Raw genomic sequence first — 26,804 nt, forward strand, 5'->3', positions numbered from 1 at the left:
AATGGTAGTGTGAATAAATTCCAAATGCTAGACATATGACATAAGTCCCTGGAAATAATAGCATTTGCTGTGTTCTCACTTAAACAACAGAGTGGTGTTCAAAAGGCTTTTTTAAGAAAGATAAACTCAAAGGTTAAGATTTGGAGGAGTATCATTCCACATAATGGAATAATACTTGAAATTCTGAAGTAGCTGCTGACCATCATAATAGAAATATGATGATCATTGATCATCATTAATAGAAATATGGTTAACATTGTGAGTCTGTTTGCATGGTTTATGTTCCTTGTAGAGTTGTATTTGCTTTGACTTGATCAGTGACAGAACAAAGCCATATTGATATTGCTTGATGCATAATTGAGCCATATCCAAGAATTGGTTTTAAATTTAATATGATTAAATTCTACCGTAGAATTCCTCCTAGCAAATTCACTGTTTGTGTGAATCAATTTGCCTCATGCTCTGTTGAACTGCATGCTGTTTGCATGTACTTTTAAATATTCAGAAACTTAAATTCAACTTTGCACAGTTGTGCTGTTCTTGCCCTTTTATATGATTGTTCTTTTTTTTTTACTGCCTAAAAAATATTGGGATACATTCCAACATGGGTTACAGGGTCCTGCTTGTTCTTTCTAAAAGCCATCTAACAAGCAGCTAATGTAATTTCTTAGGATTCTACCAAGCTATGCCCTTTTGGAAGGAATGTTACTGTTAATCAGCTTCAGTTCTAATTCCAAGTTCTCATGCCAAGTACTAATGCTATAATGGAGAGGGAATGCTCTCTATTAGTGTTATAGAGCTATTCATTTTATAAACCTTTATCAGGCTTGTAGAAACAGTGCTTCAACCCTTTGTTCTTTTATTGCTGAAAACTTAGGCATGCTTACTTAAAAGTAATCCTTTTTAATGGAATAAAAACAATTGTGAAGACATTTGTGGGATGGCTGAAAATTATTATTTTGTTTTGAGTTTTGGAATATGCTTTTCAGAGCCGAGTAATAAAACTAGGCATCATTGGTAGTAAAGGCGTGCAACAATGGTACAACATCTGATAGCATAACATATCCTCTCGCCTTCTTGAAGATCCTGTGACTTCTCAGTTACATACGAGAGAACTGGCATCAAATTGAAAGAGAGCAAGGGAAAGTTCCATTGCAAGAGTGGATATCCACTCACACATAGTTGGACTTTTTCCACTACTCTAAATCTGGCTTCATCAGAGATTTATATCAATGAAGTATATATTGTACATGCTGTTTTTCATTTGAGAAGACAAGAATTAATATCCAGGATAAATTGAAATATATTTTCTAGTCTTATCTTATGTTTGGTCAAATATGACAACAATTTCACTAAAGCAAAGGCAATAAGAGATACAATTTGATGTAGTAATTAAGGCACAGGATAGAAACCAGGAGATTGTGAGGCACAAAGCCAACTGGGTGATATTGGTCCAGTCTTTCTGTCTCAGCTCTAGGAAGCAGGCAATGGCAAATCACTTCTGAAATCTTGCCAACAAACGTTTATCATTTTAACATGTATCTGTGTTTATTTGCCTGTGTTATATCATAGCAATAACAGCAAACAAAATTATATAAAATGTATCTGAATACAGTTACATTTGACTTCAAAATAACAAATTAGTTACTGAACTTTTAAAGAAGATAGTGCAGGTATGGAATCAAATTTAGTAGCTGAAAATATTATTGAACCTGAAATAACTTTAGTTTTCTGAATGTAGAGTATAGAGAAAAACTAGTTCAGACTATATAACAATTGAACACATTCTGAATTTGAAAGCTGTATATAAAATAACAAGGAGCCCCCAATATTTCATGTTTGTCCATATTTAAGTAACATCTGTTGAAAGGAAGACAGAATCAATACAATTTCAATCAGCATCTATAAGTAAATATGTGAAGAGTAAATGTACAACTAAATATCTATTGCCTCTTAGCACATGTTTATCTGCCAGTAAATTGTATGCAGTATGTTTAAAATACTGTATATGTAGAGGAGAAAAGAAAGAAGAATCTTGGGATTGGTTTTTGAAATAACCAACTTCATGTTTTATTAAACCCATTAGGAAGAAATTAAATTGAATCAGCATTTATAATTAACAGGAGGAAAGGAGGGAGAACAAAGTGGCCTCTTCTGTCTTCCAATATAACAGTGGAGGAGTTGTACAAAGAAAATAACTGTCAGCATGAGATATTTTCCTGGCTTCTCAAGGGAAGATTTATACATCTCCAATAAGATACAGTTTCCAGTGAAAGGGGAAAAATGGAAGTGATAAAGAAGAATAACCTGTAATGAATCATAGAATGCAATATCAGCTGAACAGCCATCTGTATATTTTCTATGTGTGTGTGTGTGCACGGATAGCCATTCATCTTCATATAGCACAATCCTGTCTGCACAAAGTATTCCAAGTAGCCATAGGTACATTAGCTCACTTCTGTTTATGGAATCCCTGTTGCTGTAAACAGAACTTTGCATATCATCACTGCTACATCAGCCTAATTGTGTAATGGGGAAACAGTATGTTACTCTGATTTTTATTTAAGGTTGCTATAGATTGATATTACAAGATTTGTTCACTAATCTTAAAAAAATGGCTTTATTCAAAAACACAAGAGATATTTAGAGAAAAGATTTGAGAAGAGTGATCAGCTCATAAAAGTTCAGTCAAGAAATATGTTCAGTATTCTGTAAGAGATCAGCATTGAAAATTGACAGTTGTCTATATAGGTCTAATAAATTTTCTTCCAGTAGTGGCTACCTTAATAAGAAAACAATGTTCTGGTAAGGCATATATATTAGGAGATATATATCTGTAACATACAAAAGTAGATCTTTAATGAAATAAACAGCACACTTTGCATAACAAAATTGCCAAGAGTTTGTCTCCTGACTGCTGGGATAGAAATGCAATAAATAAATAGACTTACATAATAATAAAACCCATGAATAAACAATCTTCTTGTCATTAGGATCGTAATAGCGCTATTATGAGGTGTGTTGCTTGGAGAATACAGTGGATTATTGTGGATGGGGCATTCCAGGATGAGGAAAAGATGTATAAATAGTATTTCATTGCAGATTGAATATGAATCAATAATATGATGGGGTTGTCAATGCAGTTTTGGAATTCATAAATTTAGATATAGCTTCCATATGACAGGAATATTGACTAACAAGAGGTAACCCATGACCAGTTTCATCCTTAATGGGACTTTTAAGACATGAATAGCTAGATACTATTTTATATAGTTCAAACCTTCTACCAGTACTGAACTAACAGATCTTTTAAAATCTCCATACAGCACAGTGTTTTATATCATTCTACCCAACCCACCAGAGTGGGGAGGTTGGGAATTCTATGGGCCGCCTTCTAAGAAGGTCCATCTAATAGGACCAGGAAGAAGGACCTTCTCCCTAGTGGCTCCTTCCCTGTAGAGCATCATACTTGAGATAAGATTGGTCCCCACCTTGATAGTCTTTTTCAAGACCCTGAAAACTTGATTTTGCCAACAGGCCTGGGGACCCCACAGTGGAATGGAGCTCATCAAATGGCTTATTTGAGAATTGTTGCCAGGGGGTGTGGGGAGAGTTATTGCTTTTTATTGTTTTCATATTGGGGTTTTCATCTTTGTAAGCTGAGAGTGAGTTGGGCAGCCATATAAATTTTTCTAAATAAATCAAATAAATAAAATTCACATGGGGGTATGTCATAATACCTGTTTATCTCTTCTCTGAGAAGTTAAAAGAAGATATATCATTTTGATAGGAAATCACAGGAAGTAATATGTTTACTATCACAGTGCATTGCAGTATCATCTCCAGTATTGTGTTCCACACTGTTATCTCATATTATGAGGATTCAAATAATCTGGGACATTCAGAGAAAAGGAGTTAGAATAATCAAAGGACTAAAAAGAAAAGAGTTTAAAGGAATAGGGAATTCTTGATCATGAGAAGAAAAGACTGGGGATCCAATAGAATTCTTTAAATACAATATCTGAAATATGTCAAACTGAAGAGCAAGACATGTTCTCCATTGCTCCATAGTGCAGGACATGAAATAATAGATACAGAAAGTAAATTCTCATGGATTGCTAGAAAGGCTTCATGGTACTCAGAACAATTTGGCAGTGGAACTAATGGGCTCTTTGTTCACTAAATATGTTCAAGCAGAAACTGTCATGGATGCTTTAATTTGAATTCTTGCCCCAAGACAGGAGATGGATTCATTAGCTTAAATGCCCAGTTCCAACTTTATGATTATAAATTCTGAATGCTTTGTAAGGAAGGATCTTCAGATTCTAGGATAGCACTCCCCAGACATATCCTCCTGGAACGGCATGCAATCATCATCTCTGCAACTATCCATATTAATTTATTTTTATTGGATCCAGTGGAAAGAATATCAATTGTTTGGATCTCTCTGCTTCTCTTTGATAGTTACAGAGTTATTGCTTCTGTTTCTGTCCACTAAAGAAAGACAGGTAGGTTGTCTAATTAATTAATGAATCACAATTAATCAATGTTTACAGGAATCTGACTTGTAGGTGCAGCTTACTTTATCACTGAGAACAAATGATTGTGATTGATATTTTACTCTCTGACAAGTGCAATTTATCAAATATCAAAATGATTGATATTTTACTGTGTGATAGGTGCAACTAACTTTGCAAAATGTGATCAATAAATAGGGGCTTTCAGCAAGGAAATTAGAAGTACCTTAAAAGGAAATGATTTTTTTTAAAAAAGGATTTTAAACAGCTTAACTAAAGTAAACTATTTTTTTAAAAGAAGCCATGATTGATTTGAGAGTAAACCATTTTATTTTGGTATGTGAATTTGGATTTCTCCATAGCAGAAACCTGAGAACATTTAACAAGTTAAATTTAACAATCTAAAAGATACTAGTATTATTTCTAGACCAGCACTGTTGTCATATTATTTCAGTTGTCAAAGGCTGAGTAGATTTCTGGGATCATAGTGCGAAGTGCATGTTGCATTTTTTCCTTTTAGTAAAGCCTTATCAACATGGAGTTACATAGTGGATTACCAGTAACAGCTGTTGAGGTACCAAAGGATTATAGCCATCATACAACATTATCAACAATGAAATGCACAAGTCACAAGACTTTTATTGTCAGACAACTCCAGAGACTTAGAGGATTATTTACAGAATTGAAGATATTCCTGTAGAGTTTGTTTTGATACGCTTTTTGAATAGCCATCATCTTTTACATTCTCTTTTAAAGGTTCAAATCAGGAAAATTAAAGTTGTCCTAGCTAATTGCTTAAAAATTAAAGAAAATATTAACATTGATCCATTTTTTTAAAATTAGATTTGAGTATAACAAGTCATCCCTAGTAAGACATTCAGCTGCTTTTGCCCACAGCTAGCAGGATATCATGGCACCCTAAATCTTGCTGCCACCACAATGTTCTATAACTTGGATTCGGTTCTGTGCTGGTCTGCTGTCCAAACAGCTTGAATGCACAACATTCTAATGTGGTCATTGTGTTGCTTTCTTCACTAAAATTCCAGCTTCAGGAACACTGGGCATATTGGTTGGAGGAGACTTTTTAGTATATGAAAAGCTTCCTCCAGTTGTTATGCACAACAATTTGGCTACTCCATGCGATATCATTTTTTTCCTTTCAGATTGTATCAACAACTGATTGAAGTTAAAGAAAAAAAATTAAGAATCAACAAGTCAACCTTTCAATCTAATGATCACTTGGTGGCAATAAAAAATTGATGTTGTTTTTTTAAAAATCTTGCTTGCCGTCTAGTAGTTGTCTGAATGTCTGTAATTAAGGTGCATCCAATAGATGTATGCTGCCAAAAAGAAACAGTGTCAGGCCTGGAAGCCATCTTGGGCATTGGATCTTCAGGCCTGCCACATTTAGAGATATATAGTCATAATAACATTCCTTTCTCTGAGAGTCAAGGCCACTCTGCCCTGCATCTGAAGGGGTGGGACTGGGAAACATCCCCAGTTGGGACAGTGCATTGATTGTAACATGTGATGGACATGTGGGTACTGGGGCAGGGACTTGGATTTTCTTTTCAATAGGGAAACCTGGAAGCTTTCACATTCGGGTTTTCTCAGATGTGCCAATATTGCATCTCTAATAAAATGGACCTTTGAGGAATGCCTCGCCTCGCCCTGACAAACCGTTTGAGAAAGCTAATTAGCTTGGGGTGGGAGACATAAATTATGTAACATGAAAAAAGGAAAATAAGTAGCCCAGATTTTCCTGGGGGAAGCAGCAACTGGGAAAGGAATTCCCAACCATACAAGCTGTAGAGGTACAAGAACTGAGTTCTTTCAATTGCACTTTCAAGGGTACAGGTTAAGTCAGGTGAATTACAAGCTACAGTATGTAATAATCAAAAGGTGTTACCTTGGTATGAAAATGCATGGAAATTGGAATGTACTCATGAATCCAAATATGTAAGTGCAATAAAAATATATTGTTATAGCATAAGTAAAATATATAAAAGTTAAATTTTACATACCATTTGCAGATTCATTGATATATGTTGGAGAAACATTTTCTGTTCTGAGATAACTTACATTCTGCATTTCCCATTAAGAATGCCATTTACATAAGGGATCTTTCCCCATTCAGATCAACAAAAGAAGAAGAATCATTTTTTTTATTTTTTAAGTGTCGAAAGTGGTGTGAATCCACTCAAGTGAATCAGAAGGCTTCATAGACATCAGAGTTTTATATGCTCAATGAAAATCACAGGGACAGGAATAAAATGTTGATCACCTCATTAATTTAATTCAAACAGTCAATACAAATTACAAAACTACATTTGAGATAATAAAATGCTAATTCCATCTCAAATGTATATGAGGATGAAAATTGAAGTTGAAAATAAGACTCAAGTGAATTGACTTTTTTCCTTTCTTATAATTTCCAGGCAAAACCAGCAAATTAGCCTTCTGTATCAAAAAATAAGAGAGAATGAACTACGAGCTCAACAAGCAAGAATAGGGCATGTTGTAAATTGTGAAGAATCATACATGAATAGTTTCCAGGTATGATGAGGTTCTTGATCTGTATTTGTTATTATTAGTCTAATGAAAATCCTAAATAATTCAACCTCCTTAAGGACAAGTTTATATTAACATTATAATGAAACATCCTGCTTTCCACATTTCGAAGTATAAAAGGAATTTGATGCATAGCGTAAAGGAGCACTTTTTCATTTGAATATTGTTTGAAATCAGTACATTATATGTGTTATTATTTCCTTACACTGGAAATAATACACCTTTTTCCCTAAAAAAAGAATTGAATACAGCATTTTTGTCCTCCCCAAACCCCACCCCCGCGCATCCTGTTTTTCACAAAAATGGACATACAGAGGGTTTGGGAGGCCTGCAAAGTGCTCCTGGGGCTGGAGAGGACAAAAATGAGTGGAAAATGAGCCTTTTTACCCACTTTTGTCCCCTTAGCCCCCAGGAGCACTCTATAAGCCTCCCAAAGCCTATGCATGCCCTGGTTTTTTGCAACAAAAAAAAAGGGGGCAGTTTCGTGAAAAACAGGTCATATTTTGCTGATTTTTGCTCCTCCCCCAGCCCCCAGAAGCACTTTGCAGGCCTCTCAAACTCTCTGCATGCTCCGTTTTTAACAAAAAACGAGGCATGCAGAGGGTTTGGGAGGCCTGCAGAGTGAAAACAATTTTTTTTTTTAAATTTACCTCTTCAAAATCTTGGTGCGTCTTATACTCTGGTGCATCTTATAGTCCGAAAGATACAGTATGTATGTATGTATGTATGTATGTATGTATGTATGTATGTATGTCACTAATATTGTTTATTATTGTATTGTTAGAGGTTTGAATAGTAGTATGACTTTAAAATACAGACTTTTGGTCATATAGTTGATTTTTCCCTTATGCTTTTGTATACTAGAAAGCCAATGACTCATTCGGTCATCCTTTCATAGATATTTCCTTACCTAAACAAAGAAACATACCCCAGACAGGCAAAGAAGCAGGAACAATTTTGAAATTCCTGCTGGCTTTCTCATTGATTTTGCTCATGAAAAACAGGCAAGGAAGGTTAGAAATCACTCCTTCCCTCCTCCTTGGCTGACCTGCAGAACTGTCTGCCACTTTGCAGAGTGAGCACAAAGGAAAACAGTATCCCAGCGTATCCCCAAGGTCCAATTCAGGAAGAAAGAAGGTTCATTTGTCAATTGCTGGCATCTCACAACCATTCCTATCTTGCCAGCAGGCATCTGATTCAAAAATTCTAGTAAGAGAATCTTTTTGAAGAGCCTTCCTTCAGCTGTGTGGTAGTTAATCAGAACTTATTCAAGGAATCCTTTTTATATTTTTATTTTTTGTTCTTTTCTTAAACCAGCCTCAGTATGAGAAACCATCAATGCCAGCTCAATTTACAGACAGATCTTTGACCCAATGTGAAAGGGAGCAAGTTAAGCTTGCATCAGTACCAAATAAGGAGATGCAACTCAGTGAGTTTTTGAAAGAAATAGTAAACAAATCCAATGAAGATAAAAAGAAAATGGAAGAGAAGGTGAGTCTCATATTGACTTTATTGAATCATTTGATCACTATAATTCAAGCATACATTGTTAGTGGTGTATGCTGCATTTCAGGCTGCAAATTTATTTACTGGATATTTAGATCATTCACTAGGATAATTTTCCCGTTTCGTATAATTGAGAGAAACATTTCTTCTTTATTGCTTTATAGTGCCCTATATTTTCAGATAAAGATAATTGAATATTAGTTTCATTGAAATCATCCCGACAAATTGCTTGTGACAAGTCTCATTGATTTAAGTGAGAGTTAGGTTTAAATGACTACATCCAATTCATTCTCTTGTGGGATAGAATTTATACTTCATGTTATACCCTAATGCAGCGGGCCCCAATCTTTTGGGCACCAGGGACCGGTTCCATGGAGAGAGGCTTTTTCTTTGACTGGAGGGGGTGTGGTTTTATGTGTTGTCTGCATCCCATGTATACGCAGATGGAGCTTTGCTCATATTCATGGCCCTATTTCTGGCACACCACATTTCTCGTGCCAGTCCGTGGCCTGGGAGGTTGGGGTCTCCTGCCGTAGTGTGCATAGTTAATTCAGTTTCACCATTGTTTTTGTGTTCTTTATTACCTCACCTTTTGTTTTGTTTCAGATTATAGCCACTAGCGAAATAAATACTTAAAGAGAAATTATATCAATCCTAATAAAATCACATATTTCAGCAAAATTCTGTACAGCTTTGTATGGTCTGAAAATGAAAAATATATTTGCTAAGCTTTAGCTAATTATGAAAATGGATAAAAATATGAAAAATAGTATTGTCTAATCTTATGAATCAAATTGTGCAGCCTATGAACTTTAGCATTAAACAGTTTTGTATTTTAATGTTTTATTGATAGCTTTGCATAAATATATATATCCTGAAACAAATCAGTACAAACATGGAAACATACAAAGCCATCGATAAAAAAAATAAAACACAAAACTGTTTAATATATATGATTTTTTTCCAATATACAATAGATAAAAATAAACCAACAAAAGGATATAAAGTTTTTTTTTAAAGTTTTACTTTTGATACTGTTGTGAACCACACAGTCACATTGGTGCTGTGAGCAGTTCCACAAATTGAATACATAAATAAAATTGTAAAATGGTATTTGATTTTTTGTTAGTTGCAAAGTTGTGTCCGACCCATCGCAACCCTCCAAGACTTCCTGTCCTCTACCGACCCCCAGAGTCCATTTAAGCTCCCGCCAACTGCTTCAGTGACTCCATCCAGCAACCTCATTCTCTGTCGTCTCCCTCTTCTTTCCCCCTCAATTGTTTCCAGGATTAGGCTCTTCTCCAGTGAGTCCTTCCTTCTTATTAGGTGGCCAAGTATTTGAGTTTCATCTTTAGGAAAGATGAAGAGCAGTCAGGTTTAATCTCCTCTAGGACTGACTGGTTTGATTGCCTTTCAGTCCAAGGGACTCGCAGGAGTCTTCTCCAGGACCACAGTTCAAAGACCTCAATTCTTTGGCGCTCAGTCTTCCTTATGGTCCAACTTTCACAACTATACATTGCAACTGGGAAAACCATAGCCTTGACACACTTTTGTTGGCAGGGTGATGGCGTTTGAAAAACCTATCATATTTTCCCACTGGCTTGTTGATCGCTCCTGTTAGCATGACATTTGGGTATTTTGTTTCTAGTTTATCTTTGCTCTTTTAATTAGTAATCTCTATTAGTTTTTATAATCATTAAAACTAATACAAATTGTATGCAATTGTTCATTTTTAATGTGATTAGTGAACTTAATAAATAATAAAACAAGGTATATAATGGATGGTAATAGATACTAAATATAAGTATCTTTTGTCTTTGTAAAAAATATTTTGTACTTACTTGAAATGAAAACATCATTTAGAAAAACAGAAAATATTAAAGCTATTTTATGCATATTTTTTTACATCTTAGACATAGTGTACCAGCAAGAATAAAAATTATGCTACTTTGAAGGTTTTTTCCCCCCTCTGATTTGGCAGGTAATTTCAGGAAGCAGAATTTAATTGGTCTCTAGGGTGCTGGTATTAATAAAACAAGACATAGTTCGGATAGACAAGTAGGTGAATCTTGTAGAAATGTTTAATTATGAAAATATTACACTAAGCAAAAGTATGCAGTCTTTGAAAAAAATCAACATTATATTATGTCACTGATATTTTTATTAAAATACTAAACAATCTTTGACCATTGGATTTATTGTTTCAGAGATATTTCCTTGCCAGATTCTTCAATGCCTTCAACAATGTCAGAACTTATAACACACTGCCTTTACCGGAATATGTTGGGTTAGATTCAGAAATGTATCTGCCTTGAAAATAGCCCACATTAAACAGTACAGCACAGTCAAATATCAACATATGAAATCTTTTATGACATTAAGTACTATGTCATAAACTATTTTATGATGATTTGTATGTCCTAAAATGTTTTATGGTATATAACTTTGCCAAATTTCAATTCTATGGGAGTCCTAGCCTCCAGAATTTGGACACATTCTGTAAGTTAGCCCATTTTAAGTACCTTGCTTCAAAAATTATTGTCCTATGATGCACTGTTTTGACTAGGTAAAGGTTACATTTTTAGTAATATATAAATAGATAGTGCTGGGGAAAAAGGTGATTGAGTTTGAAAAATAAATCAACCTATTCTTTTTTATTGGTTTCTTGCTTCACATTACATAACATCTAATCTTACCTTTATTTCTAGCTCAGAACCCGAGACAGGTACATAAGTAGCCTAAAAAAGAAATGCCAGAAAGAATTCGAACAAAATAAAGAGAAACAGAGGCGAATCGAAACACTTGAAAAATACCTAGCTGATTTGCCAACACTGGATGATGTTGAGAAGCAAAGTAAAGAGGTAATCGATGTGTTGTTTTGCTTTAAAAGCAGCCCTTTCAGAGGTTTTGCATTTTAGTGCTTCCCACCTACCCACAGTGTCCTCTATACAGTTTCCATACTTCCAACAGAAATCCCTTTAGCTATCAATTGTGTTCAGAATTATTGAATACACAGACATAAATCCAACAATGCTCCTATACCAGTGCAATAGCCCAACTGATATTAGAGTATCAGTTCCTAGTTTCCCCTGCAGCCTCCCGGTTCTGCTTTCCAGAAGTTATATGAGAGTTTCTGCAGAAGGAAAAAAGAGAAGAGAAAATCTTAATGCACAAATAAAAATTGCTTGCCTTAAATTTCCTTGTCAGATTTTAAATTGACAGGTACATCAGTTGGTGTGTGTGTGTGTGTGTGTGTGTTGTGAAAAGGAATGGGTATGTATGCACACATGTGCATGCATCTGTGTTTAAGGAAAAAATAATTATGAAAAATGATCTTAATTTTCAATTTTATAATAATAATGGACTTGACCCAGGTAGTTCAGGGTCCGACTCATAAGGTGGGACACACGCTTGACCTTGTATTTCTCTCGGGGCAGTGGAGACGTGAACTTGATTTAAGGGGAATAGAGACCTTGTCATGGTCAGATAACTCCTTGCTGAGGCTTGACTTCATGACACTACTCCCCCATTGCAGGGAGGCGGAGCCGATTAAGTGGTTCCGCCCCAGACTCCTGATGGACCCGGAGGGATTTCAGAGGGAGCTTGGAGAGATACCTGACTCCCTTGTCCGCAATCCGGCCGAGTCTTTGGTTGCTGCCTGGAATATTGCGGCGGCTGGAGCATTGGATCGGATTGCGCCTTTGAGGCCTCTCCTCGGCAGCAGATCCAGGAGGGCACCTTGGTTTACCGAGGAACTCCGGGAGATGAAGCGCAAAAAGAGACGCCTAGAGCGAGGTTGGAGAGCTAGTAACTCTGAGTCTGATCGATCACTATTAAGAGCCTTTATTAGGATTTATCTAGTGGTGATACGGGCGGCAAAATGTATGCATTTTCCCGCTCTTGTTGCATCAGCGGAATCTCGCCCAGCCGCCCTGTTTAGGGTGACCCGCTCCCTCCTGAAAGGTGAGGAGGCGGGGGAACCCTTGCAGGGAAGAGCTGAGGAGTTTGTTCAGTTTCTGTCGGATAAAAATCACTCAGATTCAGACAGACCTGGACTCCGCTTGGGCAGTACCAGCCGAGATGCCGAGGGTTAGTCTTAATCAGATTTTTTGGGATGAATTTGAATTTGTCACCCCTGAGGAAGTGGACAAGGCCATGGGAGCGATAAGTGCCTCCACCTGTTTACTGGACCCGTGCCCCTCCTGGCTGGTTTCGACCAGCAGAGAGGTGACACAAGGCTGGCTCCAGATGATTACCAACGCATCTTTGCAGGAGGTGTTTTTCCCGCAACCATTAAAGGAAGCAGTGGTAAGACCCCTCCTCAAGAAGCCTTTCCTGGACCCAGCTATTTTGAAAAACTATTGTACCGTCTCCAACCTTCCTTTTTTAGGGAAGGTTGTTGAGAAGGTGGTGGCGCTTCAACTCCGACGGACCTTGAATGAAGCAGATTATCTAGACTCCTTTCAGTCTGGTTTCAGGCCTGGGTACAACACCAAAACCGCTTTGGTCGCCCTGACCAATGATCTCTGCCGGGCCAGGGATAGAGGATATTCCTCTATCCTGGTGCTTCTTGACCTCTCAGCGGCTTTCGATACCATCGACCATGGTATCCTTCTGCGACGCCTAGGGGAGGTGGGAGTGAGAGGCACCGTTTTACGGTGGTTCTCCTGTTATCTCTCTGACAGGTCGCAGTCGGTGTTGGTCAGGGGGCAAAGGTCGACCCCCAGGTCCCTCGAATGTGGTGTGCCGCAGGGTTCGGTCTTGTCCCCCCTCCTATTTAACATCTACATTGAAGCCGCTGGGTAAGATCATGCGACAGCATGGGGTAAAGTACCATCAATATGCCGATGATACTCAATTATATCTTTCTGCCCCTTGCCAGCTCAGTGAAGCAGTGGACGTGATGTGCCGATGCATGGAGGCTGTTAGGGTCTGGATGGGGGCGAACAAACTTGTGCTCAATCCCGATAAGACTGAGTGACTTTGGATGCTGCCCCCGAAGGACTGTTTGGGCAGTCCATCCTTAACCCTGGGGGGAGAAAATTTACTCCCCTCAGAGAGGGCTTGCAATTTGGGAGTCCTCCTGGATTTGCAGCTGAAATTGGAACATCATCTGTTGGCTGTGACCAGGGGGGCCTTTGCCCAAGTTCGTCTGGTGCACCAATTGCAGCCCTATTTGGACTGGGATGTGCTTCTAACGGTCACTCATGCCCTTGTCACCTTGAGGCTGGATTATTGTAATGCGCTCTACATGGGGCTATCCTTGAAAAGCGTTCGGAGACTGCAGTTAGTTCAGAATGCGGCCGCGTGGGCGATATTGGGTGTGCCGAGGTGCACCCACATTACACCTATCCTCCGTGAGCTGCATTGGCTACCAATTGGTCTCTGGACTCAATTCAAGGTGTTGGTTATTACCTTTAAAGCCCTATATGGCTTAGGGCCAGGATACCTTCGAGACCCCCTGCTGACACATACCTCCCAGCGGTCAGTAAGATCCCATAGATTGGGCCTTCTTCAGATTCCGTCGGCCAAACAATGTCGGCTGACGGGCCCTGGGAGGAGAGCCTTCTCGGTGGCTGCTCCAACTCTTTGGAACCAGCTCCCCCCGGAAATCCGGACCATACCCACTCTGATGGCCTTCAGGAAAGCCGTAAAAACTTGGCTGTTCCGGCAGGCCTGGGGCTGTTGACCTCACTGTTGAGGTCCGGCCCCGACTAGAATGAATGTACAAGGGATGTCTGTTGTTTTAAATTGTTTTGTCGTTATGTGTTTTTATATTTCTTGTAAGCCGCCCGGAGTCCTTTAGGATTGGGCGGCATATAAAAACTCCAAATAAATAATAAAATAAATAAATAATAATCCAGCTGTTGCATTACATACATTATTTTTAACATCTTGAAAATTAATAGATGTGAGGTTATCATAATTACAGAATTAATTTTCCAGAAAAGCCCAACATAATCTGTCAATGTAATACAAAATAAGAATTATTTTTTTACATTACAAATTTACATTATAAAAATTGTTAAAAATGAGGCTTCCCCCTATCCTTATAATGTAACAAACTTTTAAATTGGATATGAATACAATGCATTAAGGATGATAATATTCAAAAAAACAGCAAGCCTGAAACATTTTATTGTTGCTATTTAATAATAGTACAAAGCCCAGACAAACTTTTGGTTGGATCTTTTGGATCTATAAATGGCTCACAAAAGAAGAAATGAAAATGAATTATGCTGAATTTTAGAAACTTCAAAAATTTTTTTGAAGTACTGGAAGTTTTGTATATTATTTCTTGTCCCAAAGATGCAACTGGACTTTCTGATTTTTCTTTAACACATTTTGCCTTCCATCCATGAAACTTCTGCATTATCCCTTGAGAACTGTTGTTATTTGTAAAAATGACAATTTCTGGACAATTTATGGCTGTGCTTTGATAGCCTCTGCAAACTATTTTCTTTTGCTTTGCATTTCTCTTTTGAATGGTACCAAGAGAACAGATTCTATTCTTGCAAGTCTATGGGAAAATCTTCACTCACTCACTCCCTCCCTGTCCTGCAGATTTTTTTGGCAATCTTTTTGGCGAAGTGGTTGGCTCTTGGTTTCTTCCTAGGGCTGAGAAAGAGTTACAGTCCCCAAATGACCAAGAACATGTCTTACGAAGGATTAGAACTCACTGACTCTTGTGACAAGCATAGCTCTGCATAGTAAAGAAAAAAACTTCTTCTTTTACAGCTACTTGGTCTTGAAGAAAAATATAAGCAACTGAAAGCTGCTATGGTTAAGTTAGAAAAGGAACTGGATGAATCTGAGACACAGTGTAAAGAAAAAGAATTGCAGCTTGTGTGCCAGAAGAAGAAAGAAAAAGAATTGATAGTTGCAGTGCAAAGGTATGAGAATATAGTTGATCACCTTCTGGGTGTTGCTGCATATAAGGTATTTCCATCTAGTGGCATGCTGACTCAATTCTAGTGTGGTTGGTAGAAATAAACTTTAGTATGAATTGCTTTGCTATGTCACACAGAAGGCAGGGAAGCCACATTTGCAAAAGGTACTCAATGCATATGAATCCTTGTGATTTTAGGAAGGAAGGGGTGGAAAAACTCCGTCAAATGAATTATTTAATTCATTAGTTAAATGGTTATTAGTGATTGGCTTATGGTTTAAAGCTGCTTTTCCAACCTAGTGTCCTTTTAATGTTTTATAATACATCCTCCATCAATTACAGGAGGTGTGGCTAATCTGATATTAATTTTCAAGGTTCGTATAGCTGGCAAAACTTCAGTGTTCACACATAGTGGCTTAGTAATCATAAAAAAGATCACGCGTATAGAAAATGGTAAACTTTCACCCATTGATGAAAGGATCAAACCTAGGAAGGAGAATTGTTCTCAAATTTCTTCTCTAGGGAATAATGGCTGCTTTTCTCTATACAGATGACTGGAAGATTATTCCCTGTTTTGAATACAGCAAAGCAGTTCTTTATTTCAGCATAAATACTCAATTTATCTGTGTACAAAAAAAGAAACATGCTTCTCTCTGTACAAGAAAAAAAAAATTCCCTTCCTCTGCAGTGAAATGAGGCCTTTTTCTCTACAGAGAACAAAAAACTCCTAAGAGTGATAAATCTAGAAAAGAAAAAAAAAGGGTTCCCCCCCCTCTATTGGTCAAGACTTCATGGGACATGGTTCTCCTCGATGAAGCTCCACCCACTTCATTTACCTAGTTTGCTGATGATGTTGGAGGGACAGTTTGGCTCTTGGCATTTCTGCCTAACATCTTAAAAGTTAGCAGAAAATATTAGGAAGAATCTGAAAAATGCCACGGAAGTCATCAAGAATTTCTTCTAATTTCCCTTCTATACATAATCTCTACAGATGATAAAGTCAGCCTGGAAAGTTGTATATTTATGCTGCTGTTTCCTGAAAGAAACTCACAGGATCCAAAAGATTAGCAATTTTAACTTCTGGCAACAAAACTAACAATATGTGAATCTTTAAAGGCTGGCAGAGTTTTTGTGAACTGCCAGGTTTGGTGGTATCATTTCAATGCCATTTGGAAACAATTGCAAGTGGATCTTAAAATAAGGCAATTGGAATCCCTTGTTTTATAAGGTTTTTTGAAAAACTGTTACAGAAATTAAAAGAAAAAAAATGATAATTCTTTAGTATAGATAGTAACAAAAAGTTATCTTAGTATTTCATTTTGAATATCCTAAAGTATGGGCCACTTGAGTTCATGACCGTGTGTTCCTAAAAGATAGGTACAACAAACAAACAGCTTGTTCAGATGATGAAAGGTTAGATATTTAAGGATGGTTAGCCAAATCTCTGAGTGCATTGTTTCCATCTTACATTTGGTACCTCTGGTGTTTGTGAGAGTATAATCCACCGTGCTGGCTTTGTGTTCTCCTGAAAGTCTATACATATTTGAAGCAGTGTCTTGTTTCTATTTTAAAACACATTTTTCATTGTGATAATATTTTTATCTTTGAAACATGATAATAAGTAAAAGTTAGATGCTTACCTGTTCTGGAACATTTGTATGTCATAGGGATATTACATGGACAAGGCTTTTTTTGGAGGGTGGGGGAATAATATTTAACCGATACAGGAAACTGTGTTATCCATTTCATTTTTCTTGTCTTTGAATCAAAACGCTTTCTTTGACTTGTCTGCTTGTTTTGCTTACTAAAATGTAAACTACAGCTTGCAACAGAAAGTAGAAAAATGCCTGGAAGATGGGGTCCGTCTTCCTATGTTAGATGCAAAACAGCTTCAGAGTGAAAATGAAAACCTCAAAGAAAAAAATGAGGAGGCTAATAAGGTCAGTACATTAAATGGTTGTCTAAATAGCAAGGTGATTCAGTTTTCATCCATATTGCTCTCATATTAGTTTTTCCTCTCTGTTACCATTAACAAGAAAAGAAGTACCAGCAAGTGCTGTGACTCAGGATTTCTGTATGTCCAGATAGAGAAACAGAGATTGAGAATGGAGGCAAACCAATGCAAGCCTCCAGTTACTGACTTACTGCTGTTAGCATTATGTATTTATGTAATATTGAATGGAAGATATTTTATTCCAACATTACTATCTAAATATTTATAGATATAGTTTCCTAAGAACTTAAGAATATCTCAGTGGGATCAAGCCAGTTCTCATCTTCATCCAGCATTCCGTCCATGAATAAAATTGCTCACGGATTCCACTCTCTGCCTTCTGGCTTTAACTGGTTAGCAATTCATAATGTGTAGGTCCTTCTTCTCCCGTGACCACTGGGAAAATTTCCTGAAAAGCTGTTGAAGAGGAATTTTGTAGGAGATTTCTTAAAGGTCAGGAATGGCGGCAAAGTAACCAACATGACTATTAGTATTCTCAAAAGCTCCGGGTGGTTGGATGCCTCGTGAAATCCATGCTGATTTTATTCAGCAACAGTCTTTAGTTGTTCTTTTCTGATTGTCATTTCTACAATTTTTCCAGTTGCATATATTACTGGAACTCCCCTGGGTCCCTTTTTAAAGGCTCGCATCACTTTCATCCCATCCTCCTGTAAGTGCCCTTCAGAATATTAACACTTCTAAGCTCCCCATCAGTCTCGCTGTGTTGTTAATTCCAAACCTGATGTTGCAATATCTTTTAAAAGTGTGTGTCCTTCAAAAAGATAAAGGAAACCAGAAACATAAATAAGAATGTTATTACCTTCTTTTCCTCAACAGGTCATAGACAATCAACAAAATCAGATCACCGAGATATCTTTAGAGATACAGGTAATGCAATGTGATTTTTTCACAGTTTCATGTTTACCGTCTGTATCAGAAGAAATCATTTTCATCATAAAAGAAAGCTGTGAATGCATTTCATAAACTAGCATTACTTTTGTTACTAATATTTAATCATTTATATAGCTTCAGTCATTTAGCTTTCTATTTATTCATAAGCTGCTTTGAAATATCTAGAACTGAAAGTCTAAAAATAAATCATACAAAGGAATATATGCTATAACCTGGCTATCTTGAATAGAAAAGGGAAACCTTATCCTTACAGACCAGTTATTTCCCCCATCAGCAGGACTTCTGTTGTGTCAGTGAAGTGAGGCTGGAATTTATTGACTAATGTTGGCATGCACCTGGCTGCTGATTTATGACAAGCTGACTTGCCTAGAATGCCTTATGATATTGGGGATAGAGTTTTTGCTGGAAGAGGGCAGGAAGACAGTTGCCAGTTTTACTCTGTTCATTTTCAGTAGTAAAAACCTCCCACATAAGAGCAAACAATACAGTTATAACTGATACCTTAACAGTATATCTTTGCTGGTATTTCCACATTAGTTTCCCCACAATTTTCTCTGCCTTTTCATCTCTTTAGCTTGCCTTGTACAAAAATATGTTAGTTTGTTCTTTAAAAAGAAACAAGAAAATAAAACCGAGTAGGTTTTTTAAAAAAGAAAATACTTAGCAGACATCTTTGGGTATATTCACAAACAGGAAAAATAACTCTGATCATAAAAGTGCTTTTATCTGGTAGAAAGGGTTTGTGAGAATTGATCATTTTTGATTGTGAGAAATTGTTTACTTGCTGTCAAAAAATTGGACTACTTAGCTTATTAACAGTGGTCATATATTATATAAAAGGAAAAGTGATTACAACTTACCTAGTACCAGTGGACTTTTTTTAACTGATCAAATGTTACATGAATAGAATCGTCATGCAGAAGCGTCATGAATTTATGAAGATGGTATTGAAATGGTTGAAATGGATGACATTTATGCAAATTGAAGACACAGGTTATTGCTCTTTTGCCACTAAAACCTGAGTATTGGTTGACATGTTGATAATAGTAATATAAGAGACTTTGAGATTTTAAATTATTTTACTAAGATTTTATACAGTTTGAATAGGATTTCTAGCTCTATATATCATAATATTAAGCAGAAAATTAGCCTTCCATAGCTCTTGCTACATCGAACTTCTTGTATATTCCCATTGTCATTTCTTTCATTTTTAGATCCATATTATGTTTTAACAGAATTGTGACCTGAATGAAGTTTGATAACAAAGATATATGTTTAACTGGAGTTAATTTTAAACTCCAGTTAGCTTTATTTAACTGGAAACTGTAGTTATAATCCACAACATAGTGCTGAAATTCTCTCACAGCAGAAACGTATGAATCCAGTGCCTATTCTTCTCCAGAGGATAAGTGTTTATGAAGAATAGGGTCAGCTGAATATAAATTAGTTTGGAATATTTTTCAGATTGGTTATTACTGAGATGTGTGTACTCAACAGAATTCACAACCAGCATTTTTTTTTTAATCATTCTGGGGTTGATGTTTACAGGAGTTTGGCATCTAGAAACTGCCAAGTTGGGAAAGGGTGACTTAGAGCAAATAAAGCAAACGGCGGTTTGAAACAAATGTAAAGTGTTGTCCTGGAATACCAGTAGAAATGCTAATAACATTGAGATCTTGATGTGGTTGTCTTGCTGATCAACTCATAGATGTGTGTTTCTGTTTTGAATGTGATGGTGTTTGGCATGCTAATTATTTTTATAGCTTTCCTTGTTTTTCTGTAGTCCTTCCAGAATCACTCCTTGTGAGATGGGTGGCCATATAACTTTGATAAATAAATAAATTAGGAACTAGATTTTATATCTAACTCCATATATAGCAAGATGGCAGGAAGGACGGTCCTTGTGAAAAGAACTATGAAGAAAGAAAAAAGGAAGGAAGGAACATTTTATAGGAGGCAGATATCTTTCATTTTTCTTTCTCTTTTTGAGTTTTGAAAGCTGGACTGTTGAGATTCCCACCAGTTCAAACTCTGCCTTGTTGCAGGGCACTATGCAGGGATGGGAAAAAATGTTGGCTGTACTTGACAATCCCTGTGCAATCCAGGCTATTTGTTGTTCAGCTGTGAGAGAATGATAAGCAATTCATACATAGTAAAGGGGAGAGGAACAAGGATGGATGCCAAAAATGTGATGCTTTCAAAGCCAGAAAAGATCTTTGATATGAAATAGCTATGGACATGGTGTTTGGGCTTCTGTCCCAAAGTATTCAGTAGTGTGAGGCTTTATGAAGTCTTTACTAAAGGAAGACAAAGCATTAAAAAATCTACTTAATGATTATTTATATGAAATTCATACTGGTTATTGTTAAACAATAGAAAGTTTGGAACAGAGTTTGTTGACCAGCAATTTTAGTTGCAGTACAGTAGAATTCTGTTTTAAATTCCTAGTCATTATATTTTGCAACTAATTTTATCCTTTTTCAGACGTACAGTCTGAACAGATGAGGATCTTTCCCCCAAATCCAGTAATCATATTTTTCAGAGATGATAGTAATGCACAGGGAAAAGGGTCAGCTCTGTTCAACAAGGCTGTTGCAAATTTATATTAAGGCAACATTCCAGGTGCAAAGGAATTTAGCTTTCTTTCATTCACAGTACAGCTGGACCTTCTTATCTACAGTTCTGTGTATCTATAGTTGATAAATGAAACGGATAAATCTTGTTTCTCCATGGCCAGTTCCAACTGCTGACAGGTGGATAGAGGTCCAGTCCAAAGCTCTCTATGTTCTCGCCTCTGCAGTTTTAACATCTATATGGAATTGCTAGCTGAGGTCATCCGTCAACATGGTTTCAGGTATCATCAGTATGTTGATGACATGCAGTGTACATTTTGACCTCTGGTCAACCAAGTGATGCCATAAAGTCTTGTTCCAATGATTGGAAGGGTTTCAGGTCCGGATGCATATGATCAGGCTTAAAGTGACAAGACTTACTAGATATGGGTACTGATTTTTCCACTGCTGGTGATTCTCCATATTTGGTTCTGAATGGACTAGTTCCTTAACAAAACTGGTGCACAATTCGGGAATCCTCCTTTATCCAGTACTCCTGCTGAAAAAGCAGATGGCATCTCTGATCAGAATGTCCTATATACAGCTCCACCTGTTTCACTAATTGCACTCTTTCCAGGACTGGAAGTCCCTTTTCAAGGTCACTTATGTGTTGCTTATTCAGTGCACTTCATATGGGACTACCATTGAAACCCATCCAGAAGCTAAAGCTGGGTCAGAATATAACAACAGGAGCAGTTATGAGTATGTCAATGTAATAACTCTGTTATTTGAGCCGAAATTACTTTTAGTGAGTTTTCGCATGCAACTTGAGGGTGCTGGTTATCGCTTACAAAGCCCTTCATAATATAGGGTGGTGATGGAAAACCTATGGTGCACATGTCAGAGGTGGCATGCAGAGCCCTCTCTGTGGGCATGTGCACCATCGCCAGCTGGTCTTCATGGGTGATGGAGCGCTAGAAAACAGCCAGACAAATGCGCAAAAAACAGGCTGATTTTCATATTGTTTTCTGGGCCATTCTCAGGTTGTTTTTTGGGCCACAAATGGCCTGAAAACAGCTCAAAAAGTGGCCCAAACCAACCAAAAAACAGGCATACATGTGCCGGCCAGCTAGTCTTTGGGTTTTTGGCACGCATGCACATGCATGTATGTACATTCCGGTTTGGGGACTTGTTGCTGAAAAGATTTGTCATCACTGATATAGGAGACATTCTGGCTCTTGTAATGACTGTCCAATCTATTCTATCCAGTTGGCACATACTGAATCTCTTATATTAAGCAATGTCATTTGATAGGACATAGGAAGTATACCTTCTCTGTTATGGTGCCTGGAATAACATCCTACCAGAGGACTGGACTGTCCTTAACCTCAAGTCTTTAAACGATGTCTGAAAACCTGAATTTTTGTCCTGAAGCTCTGGCATAGGTCTGGCCATCTGAGATGCAGTGTCTGTTTCAATTTCAACCATGTCAGTTTCTATAAAAGGATTTAAAGCTATTCAAGAGCGCCTAAAGATGGACATGAACAAGGAGTTATAACATCTAGAGATTGATGTAATGGTGAGGGGAAAAACATAACCTTTTCTTGAGCTTCTTTAGGATAAGGTGTGATAAATAAAAGGCTGGAAAAGCTTATGATTCAGGTAGGCTAGGCTACTAAAAGGTACCAGTTTCCAAATGTTTCCAGCTATGTTATTTTATTGTTGTAAGAGGTAACAGAATCTTAATCGTTAGCACATTTTTGACACATTTTCTCTTTTTTTAATGTGTACTGTTTCCACTATTGAGTTGGGCAAACTTTTATATGTAAACAAATAAAATCAGTTACTCAGTCCAGAATTTATTATTTGTGGTGAGCAACTTTGTATATCTATAGTTGTTTTTTGCATGGCTCTGATCCGTTGTTCAGACCTAGGCTTCCTTATACAGCAAAAGGCATACACTTAGTCCCAAAAACCCTCTTTTTATTTCATTCACAGCCTGTAATGAGTCCCAAATAGTTGTAAAGAGTCCTACAGTAGGCTGCCAAAGTCTTTTCATCTCTTTAGCTTGCCTTGTACAAAAATATGTTAGTTTGTTCTGTAAAAAGAACAAAAGAATAAGGCTGATAAACACCCACTTTTATCTTCCTTGAAACACTGCCAAAGACTTAATTGGCAATTAGCTTGGCAAGGCCATCTGGAACAAAGATAACGGAGCTTCAGAATGTAAACTGACCAGCATGAACCAAGTTGCTTCCTGCAAAGGCTCACATGTTTTTGCTCCTCCTTTATGTCCTATGGGAGGGGCCAATCACCCCCAAGCCTTATTCCTGAGTTGTCCCTTCTGCCTTAACTGTTCTTACCTTCTGGCAGCTCTGTGTATGCGTGCACTGGGAACAGGGGGAGCCTGTTCTTCTGCCTTGCTGAAAATTTTGCTCTGCAGAAAGACTTCAGAAAAACATATAGCCTGCAGCTCAGTCAGGCATTGAAGTACTGGATTATTGGATACTTTTATTTTTACCTTTTTTACATTGAAGGTTAGCCAAAAATTACATCAAAATCACTGAGGTGCCAATTTCTGATTTGCCCAGTACCTTAAGGCTTCCCCATCAGTGAACCATTTCATTAGACTAACTCATAATTACTTGGCAATAGCAAATTCAAAGAGTGATCCTCTTTGAGGATCTTTGATTATTCTCTGTGTTCTTTTTCTTAGAATGTTTTTAATAGCTATAGTGTAATCAAATAAAAGGTTAGATTTTGGTGGCCAAAAGAAAACATCAGTAGACACAAAAGAAGTGCCATGTTAGTTAGCAGAGAAACTCTGAAATGAATCATGGCGCAGTTGCTGAGTTCTGTTTGTTTTTCCTTCAAGAAGGAGAACCTAAGAAGGCATATTCTCCTCCTCCTTGTTGATGTTGAAATTCATTGTTGAGCAAAGGCTAAACCTCAATAGTCCCCATTCCTGCAGTAAAATTATTCAAGGGAAGAGAGAATCATAAGTGGCTTTTTCATTTATGCCGGTACACTGGAACTCTTGAGTATTTTCACTATTAATCACTAATCAACAAGGAAAACACCAAAATAAAATTGGAAAAAAAATGAACTATTGTTTTATTCATACAGCATAAGTAAAGATAACTTTTCCATTTCCTCCCTAGTCTATGCAAGAAAAGATTTTAGAAGGAAATCTGACAATTCAGAAACAAAAAAGTGAACTTGAAGAGAAGGATAAAAGTGTACAGCAGTTAAAGGAGGTGCTTCTTGAAGTAAGTTTCTCAGATTACCCTCTGAATCAAATTTGCCTATCTTCCTTCTTTTTCATGTATTGTGAGTGAACTGAAATAATTTCCCATCTTGCAATTAAGTATGAGAGCTTTTTTGAAAACATAAGTTCTTGACAAGAACCAGATACACTGATAAACATCTTACTGTAATTGGGAAGGTCTCTGATGGATCAATAGTTAGTGTGACAGATTGATTTGCTATTTGAAACAAACAAAATATTATGCCTAATATTGAACAATGTGGATATTTGTTCTATCAAAATATGTCAACATTTAATTCCACCACTCTGGCCTTCCATTTCCCCAGTTTTCTTATCAGATGCCAAGCATCTGATTCATGCCCCTGAATTCAGAATTTTCTTCAAAATAAAATATAAGCAAATTCATTTTCATAATGCCCATATTCAATTAGATTTTTTTTCTGAAATAAGCTAAGTGAATGAAATAATTTTTGTACTTTTATTTTCTTGTTTTAATAAAGAACCAAAGATTTATGGAAGAAAATGCAAGTTTAAGAGAACAGATTCATCAGATGGAACAGTCCAGACGACCAGTAGCCGAAAAATTACCTGTGGCAAATCAGTTGTTCATAGAGATGTCTCACTGTCTGTTTGACTTGAAAGCACTTTGCAGTATTCTTACTCACAGAGCTCAGGGCAAAGAACCTAACCTGTCCTTGCTGCTTGGAATCCAATGTAAGTAATGCGGATAGAGATGCCTACTGTTCCTTTTGGAACTGAGTAAACCTGGGAAAGGAAAATCTAGGAATGTTAATAAGAGAGGAATAGGCGGCTCCAGATTGATGTACATTTCTCACTTAGGTAAAATACTAATAAATACAAGTCACCTAGAATCGGAAAAAAACAGATATACAGTATATATGAAAGACTTATTTTCCACAATTGTAATTGAAAAATATTTAGTTATGTTTGAGAATTAAACTTAATCTTCTTATAATATTGGGCTCCCTGCAGCTTTTCCACAGCATAGTTTGTATGATCTTTGTGGTCTCCAAACAGCCATGCAATAGGTTCCATTTGTATCTGAGGTTTTTTGTTTTGTTTAAAAACACATTTCAGCATGAAGTCATGCTGAAAATTGGTTCTTTGAAATAGACAGCCTGTGGTGCCACTGCTAGAATTTTTTAACCTCAGAGTATCATGCTCTCATTTTAATTCCCTTTAAAAAAGCCTAAGGAGCAAGAAGTTCTAGTAATTTCAGTTGAGTAAGTAGAGCATTCCAGTTTCCCCCAAAATGAACTTTATTAGGACCTCATTTCTTTTTACTGACTTATATCTCATCTGTTCTGGTGACTGCCTGAATATGGGGTATTATTGTCAATTTTTCTCAAGTTAACTTCTAATTCTGGCAGAAAATGAAAACCAATAATCCTCTACCAGAGAATACTGTTTGATCAAAATTGCTTCCCTAAAAACCCCTTCTATCCACATTCAATTTTTAGGAGGCAGAAAATATAAAGCCAAGAAGCTGACTTTCTTCTCCATAATATCTCTAATTTTAAAGTGATCATAACAATACACATTTTGTCAAGAAAGCGAAGCATTCACATATTCTTTCTGTAGCGCAGCAGAATTAGGTCATTAGGTCATGTATAATTGTATGTTTTGAACTGGTGACTTGTTTAACTTCTAGCCCTGGTTCTTCTTTGACAGCAATGAACTGTTCCTCTGAAGATGAGAAGCACCATAGCACAGAAAGTCTCTCTAAGAAGCTCTCAGAGGTTTGTCAGTTACGGAAAGATATTGATGAACTGAGGACTATAATTTCAGACTGCTATGCTCAGGACATGGGAGAAAATTGCATTACACAGTGATGACATCTTGGCCTCACACTTACAACTAAGTTATTAAATGCTGCTCTGGTTTTAATTCCTCATGTTTCTGTTACAAACAATACTGGAAAGCAAATGCTGTGCCAGGTGAAAAGGTTTCATGCATAGTTCATGCAGATGATACACTCTTCTTTCGAAGAGATTTTGTGCTGCAAGAAAAAAAATCCAATTTCTTTAAAACTACTGAATGTAGGTCAAAGCTGTGAATAATGTTCTTTTGAAAATGGTTTTTATTTCTTTTGTTACGCTGATAAAAGAAAAGACAGAGTTTTCTGGAGTAAAAACAGAAGAGGGCACTATAACAGTGGTTCAGCAAGCTTTAGGATAGAAGATCAGACCCGAGAATCTTCATGACAAAAGCAGTTGGATATGCTTGGTTATTTGAAGGTCAGGTATTAGAACGGTGGATGAAGATACAGAGTCATAACAAAGATTTTTTTGAATCCAGGGAGTACTGATGGTTTGGGCCACACAAAAAAGAAAATATAGATAAAAATTATATGCTCTTTAAAGGTTGCATTCCCAGTTTGATTATTGTTTTATTCTGCAGTTCTTGTGTAATGCAAAGGGACAAAAAGATGAAAAAACATTCACATTTCAGAGAAGGAAGGGATTCAGCCTTAGAATTTAGTCACCAACTATTAAGCTCTTTTGCATTAATTAGGCTGGGCAAAAATGGTTTTGATAAAAGATTTTTTTAAAAAATCAAAAACATTTAAGTGTAA

General features: G+C 36.9%; 1 protein-coding gene and 1 long non-coding RNA gene across 3 annotated transcripts in view; one reads left to right on the plus strand and one right to left on the minus strand.

Moving 5' to 3' along the window:
• CEP85L (centrosomal protein 85L) overlaps positions 1–26,116 on the plus strand; it is a 113,552-nt gene extending 87,436 nt beyond the window's left edge. For both annotated transcript variants that reach the window (XM_087718569.1, XM_087718568.1), the window contains 9 exons: positions 6,956–7,073; positions 8,406–8,579; positions 11,303–11,455; positions 15,333–15,487; positions 17,306–17,423; positions 18,314–18,364; positions 24,102–24,209; positions 24,709–24,922; positions 25,901–26,116. In XM_087718569.1, coding sequence (XP_087574695.1) covers positions 6,956–7,073; positions 8,406–8,579; positions 11,303–11,455; positions 15,333–15,487; positions 17,306–17,423; positions 18,314–18,364; positions 24,102–24,209; positions 24,709–24,922; positions 25,901–26,061 — 1,252 coding nt within the window. In that variant the 3' untranslated portion in view covers positions 26,062–26,116. The remainder of the gene's footprint in view (positions 1–6,955; positions 7,074–8,405; positions 8,580–11,302; positions 11,456–15,332; positions 15,488–17,305; positions 17,424–18,313; positions 18,365–24,101; positions 24,210–24,708; positions 24,923–25,900) is intronic.
• LOC148045120 (uncharacterized) lies at positions 11,452–18,770 on the minus strand. The gene is made up of 3 exons (XR_015697061.1): positions 18,644–18,770; positions 17,124–18,248; positions 11,452–11,727 (listed from the first exon to the last, which is right to left on the minus strand). It is a non-coding gene; the product is annotated as an uncharacterized LOC148045120 (long non-coding RNA).
• Positions 26,117–26,804: the final 688 nt, after the last annotated feature.

This window comes from Thamnophis sirtalis, unplaced genomic scaffold (assembly GCF_051295495.1).
Source record: "Thamnophis sirtalis isolate CommonGarterSnake01/CBP01778 unplaced genomic scaffold, rThaSir2_p1.2 scaffold_6, whole genome shotgun sequence".
Classification (NCBI taxonomy): domain Eukaryota; kingdom Metazoa; phylum Chordata; class Lepidosauria; order Squamata; family Natricidae; genus Thamnophis; species Thamnophis sirtalis.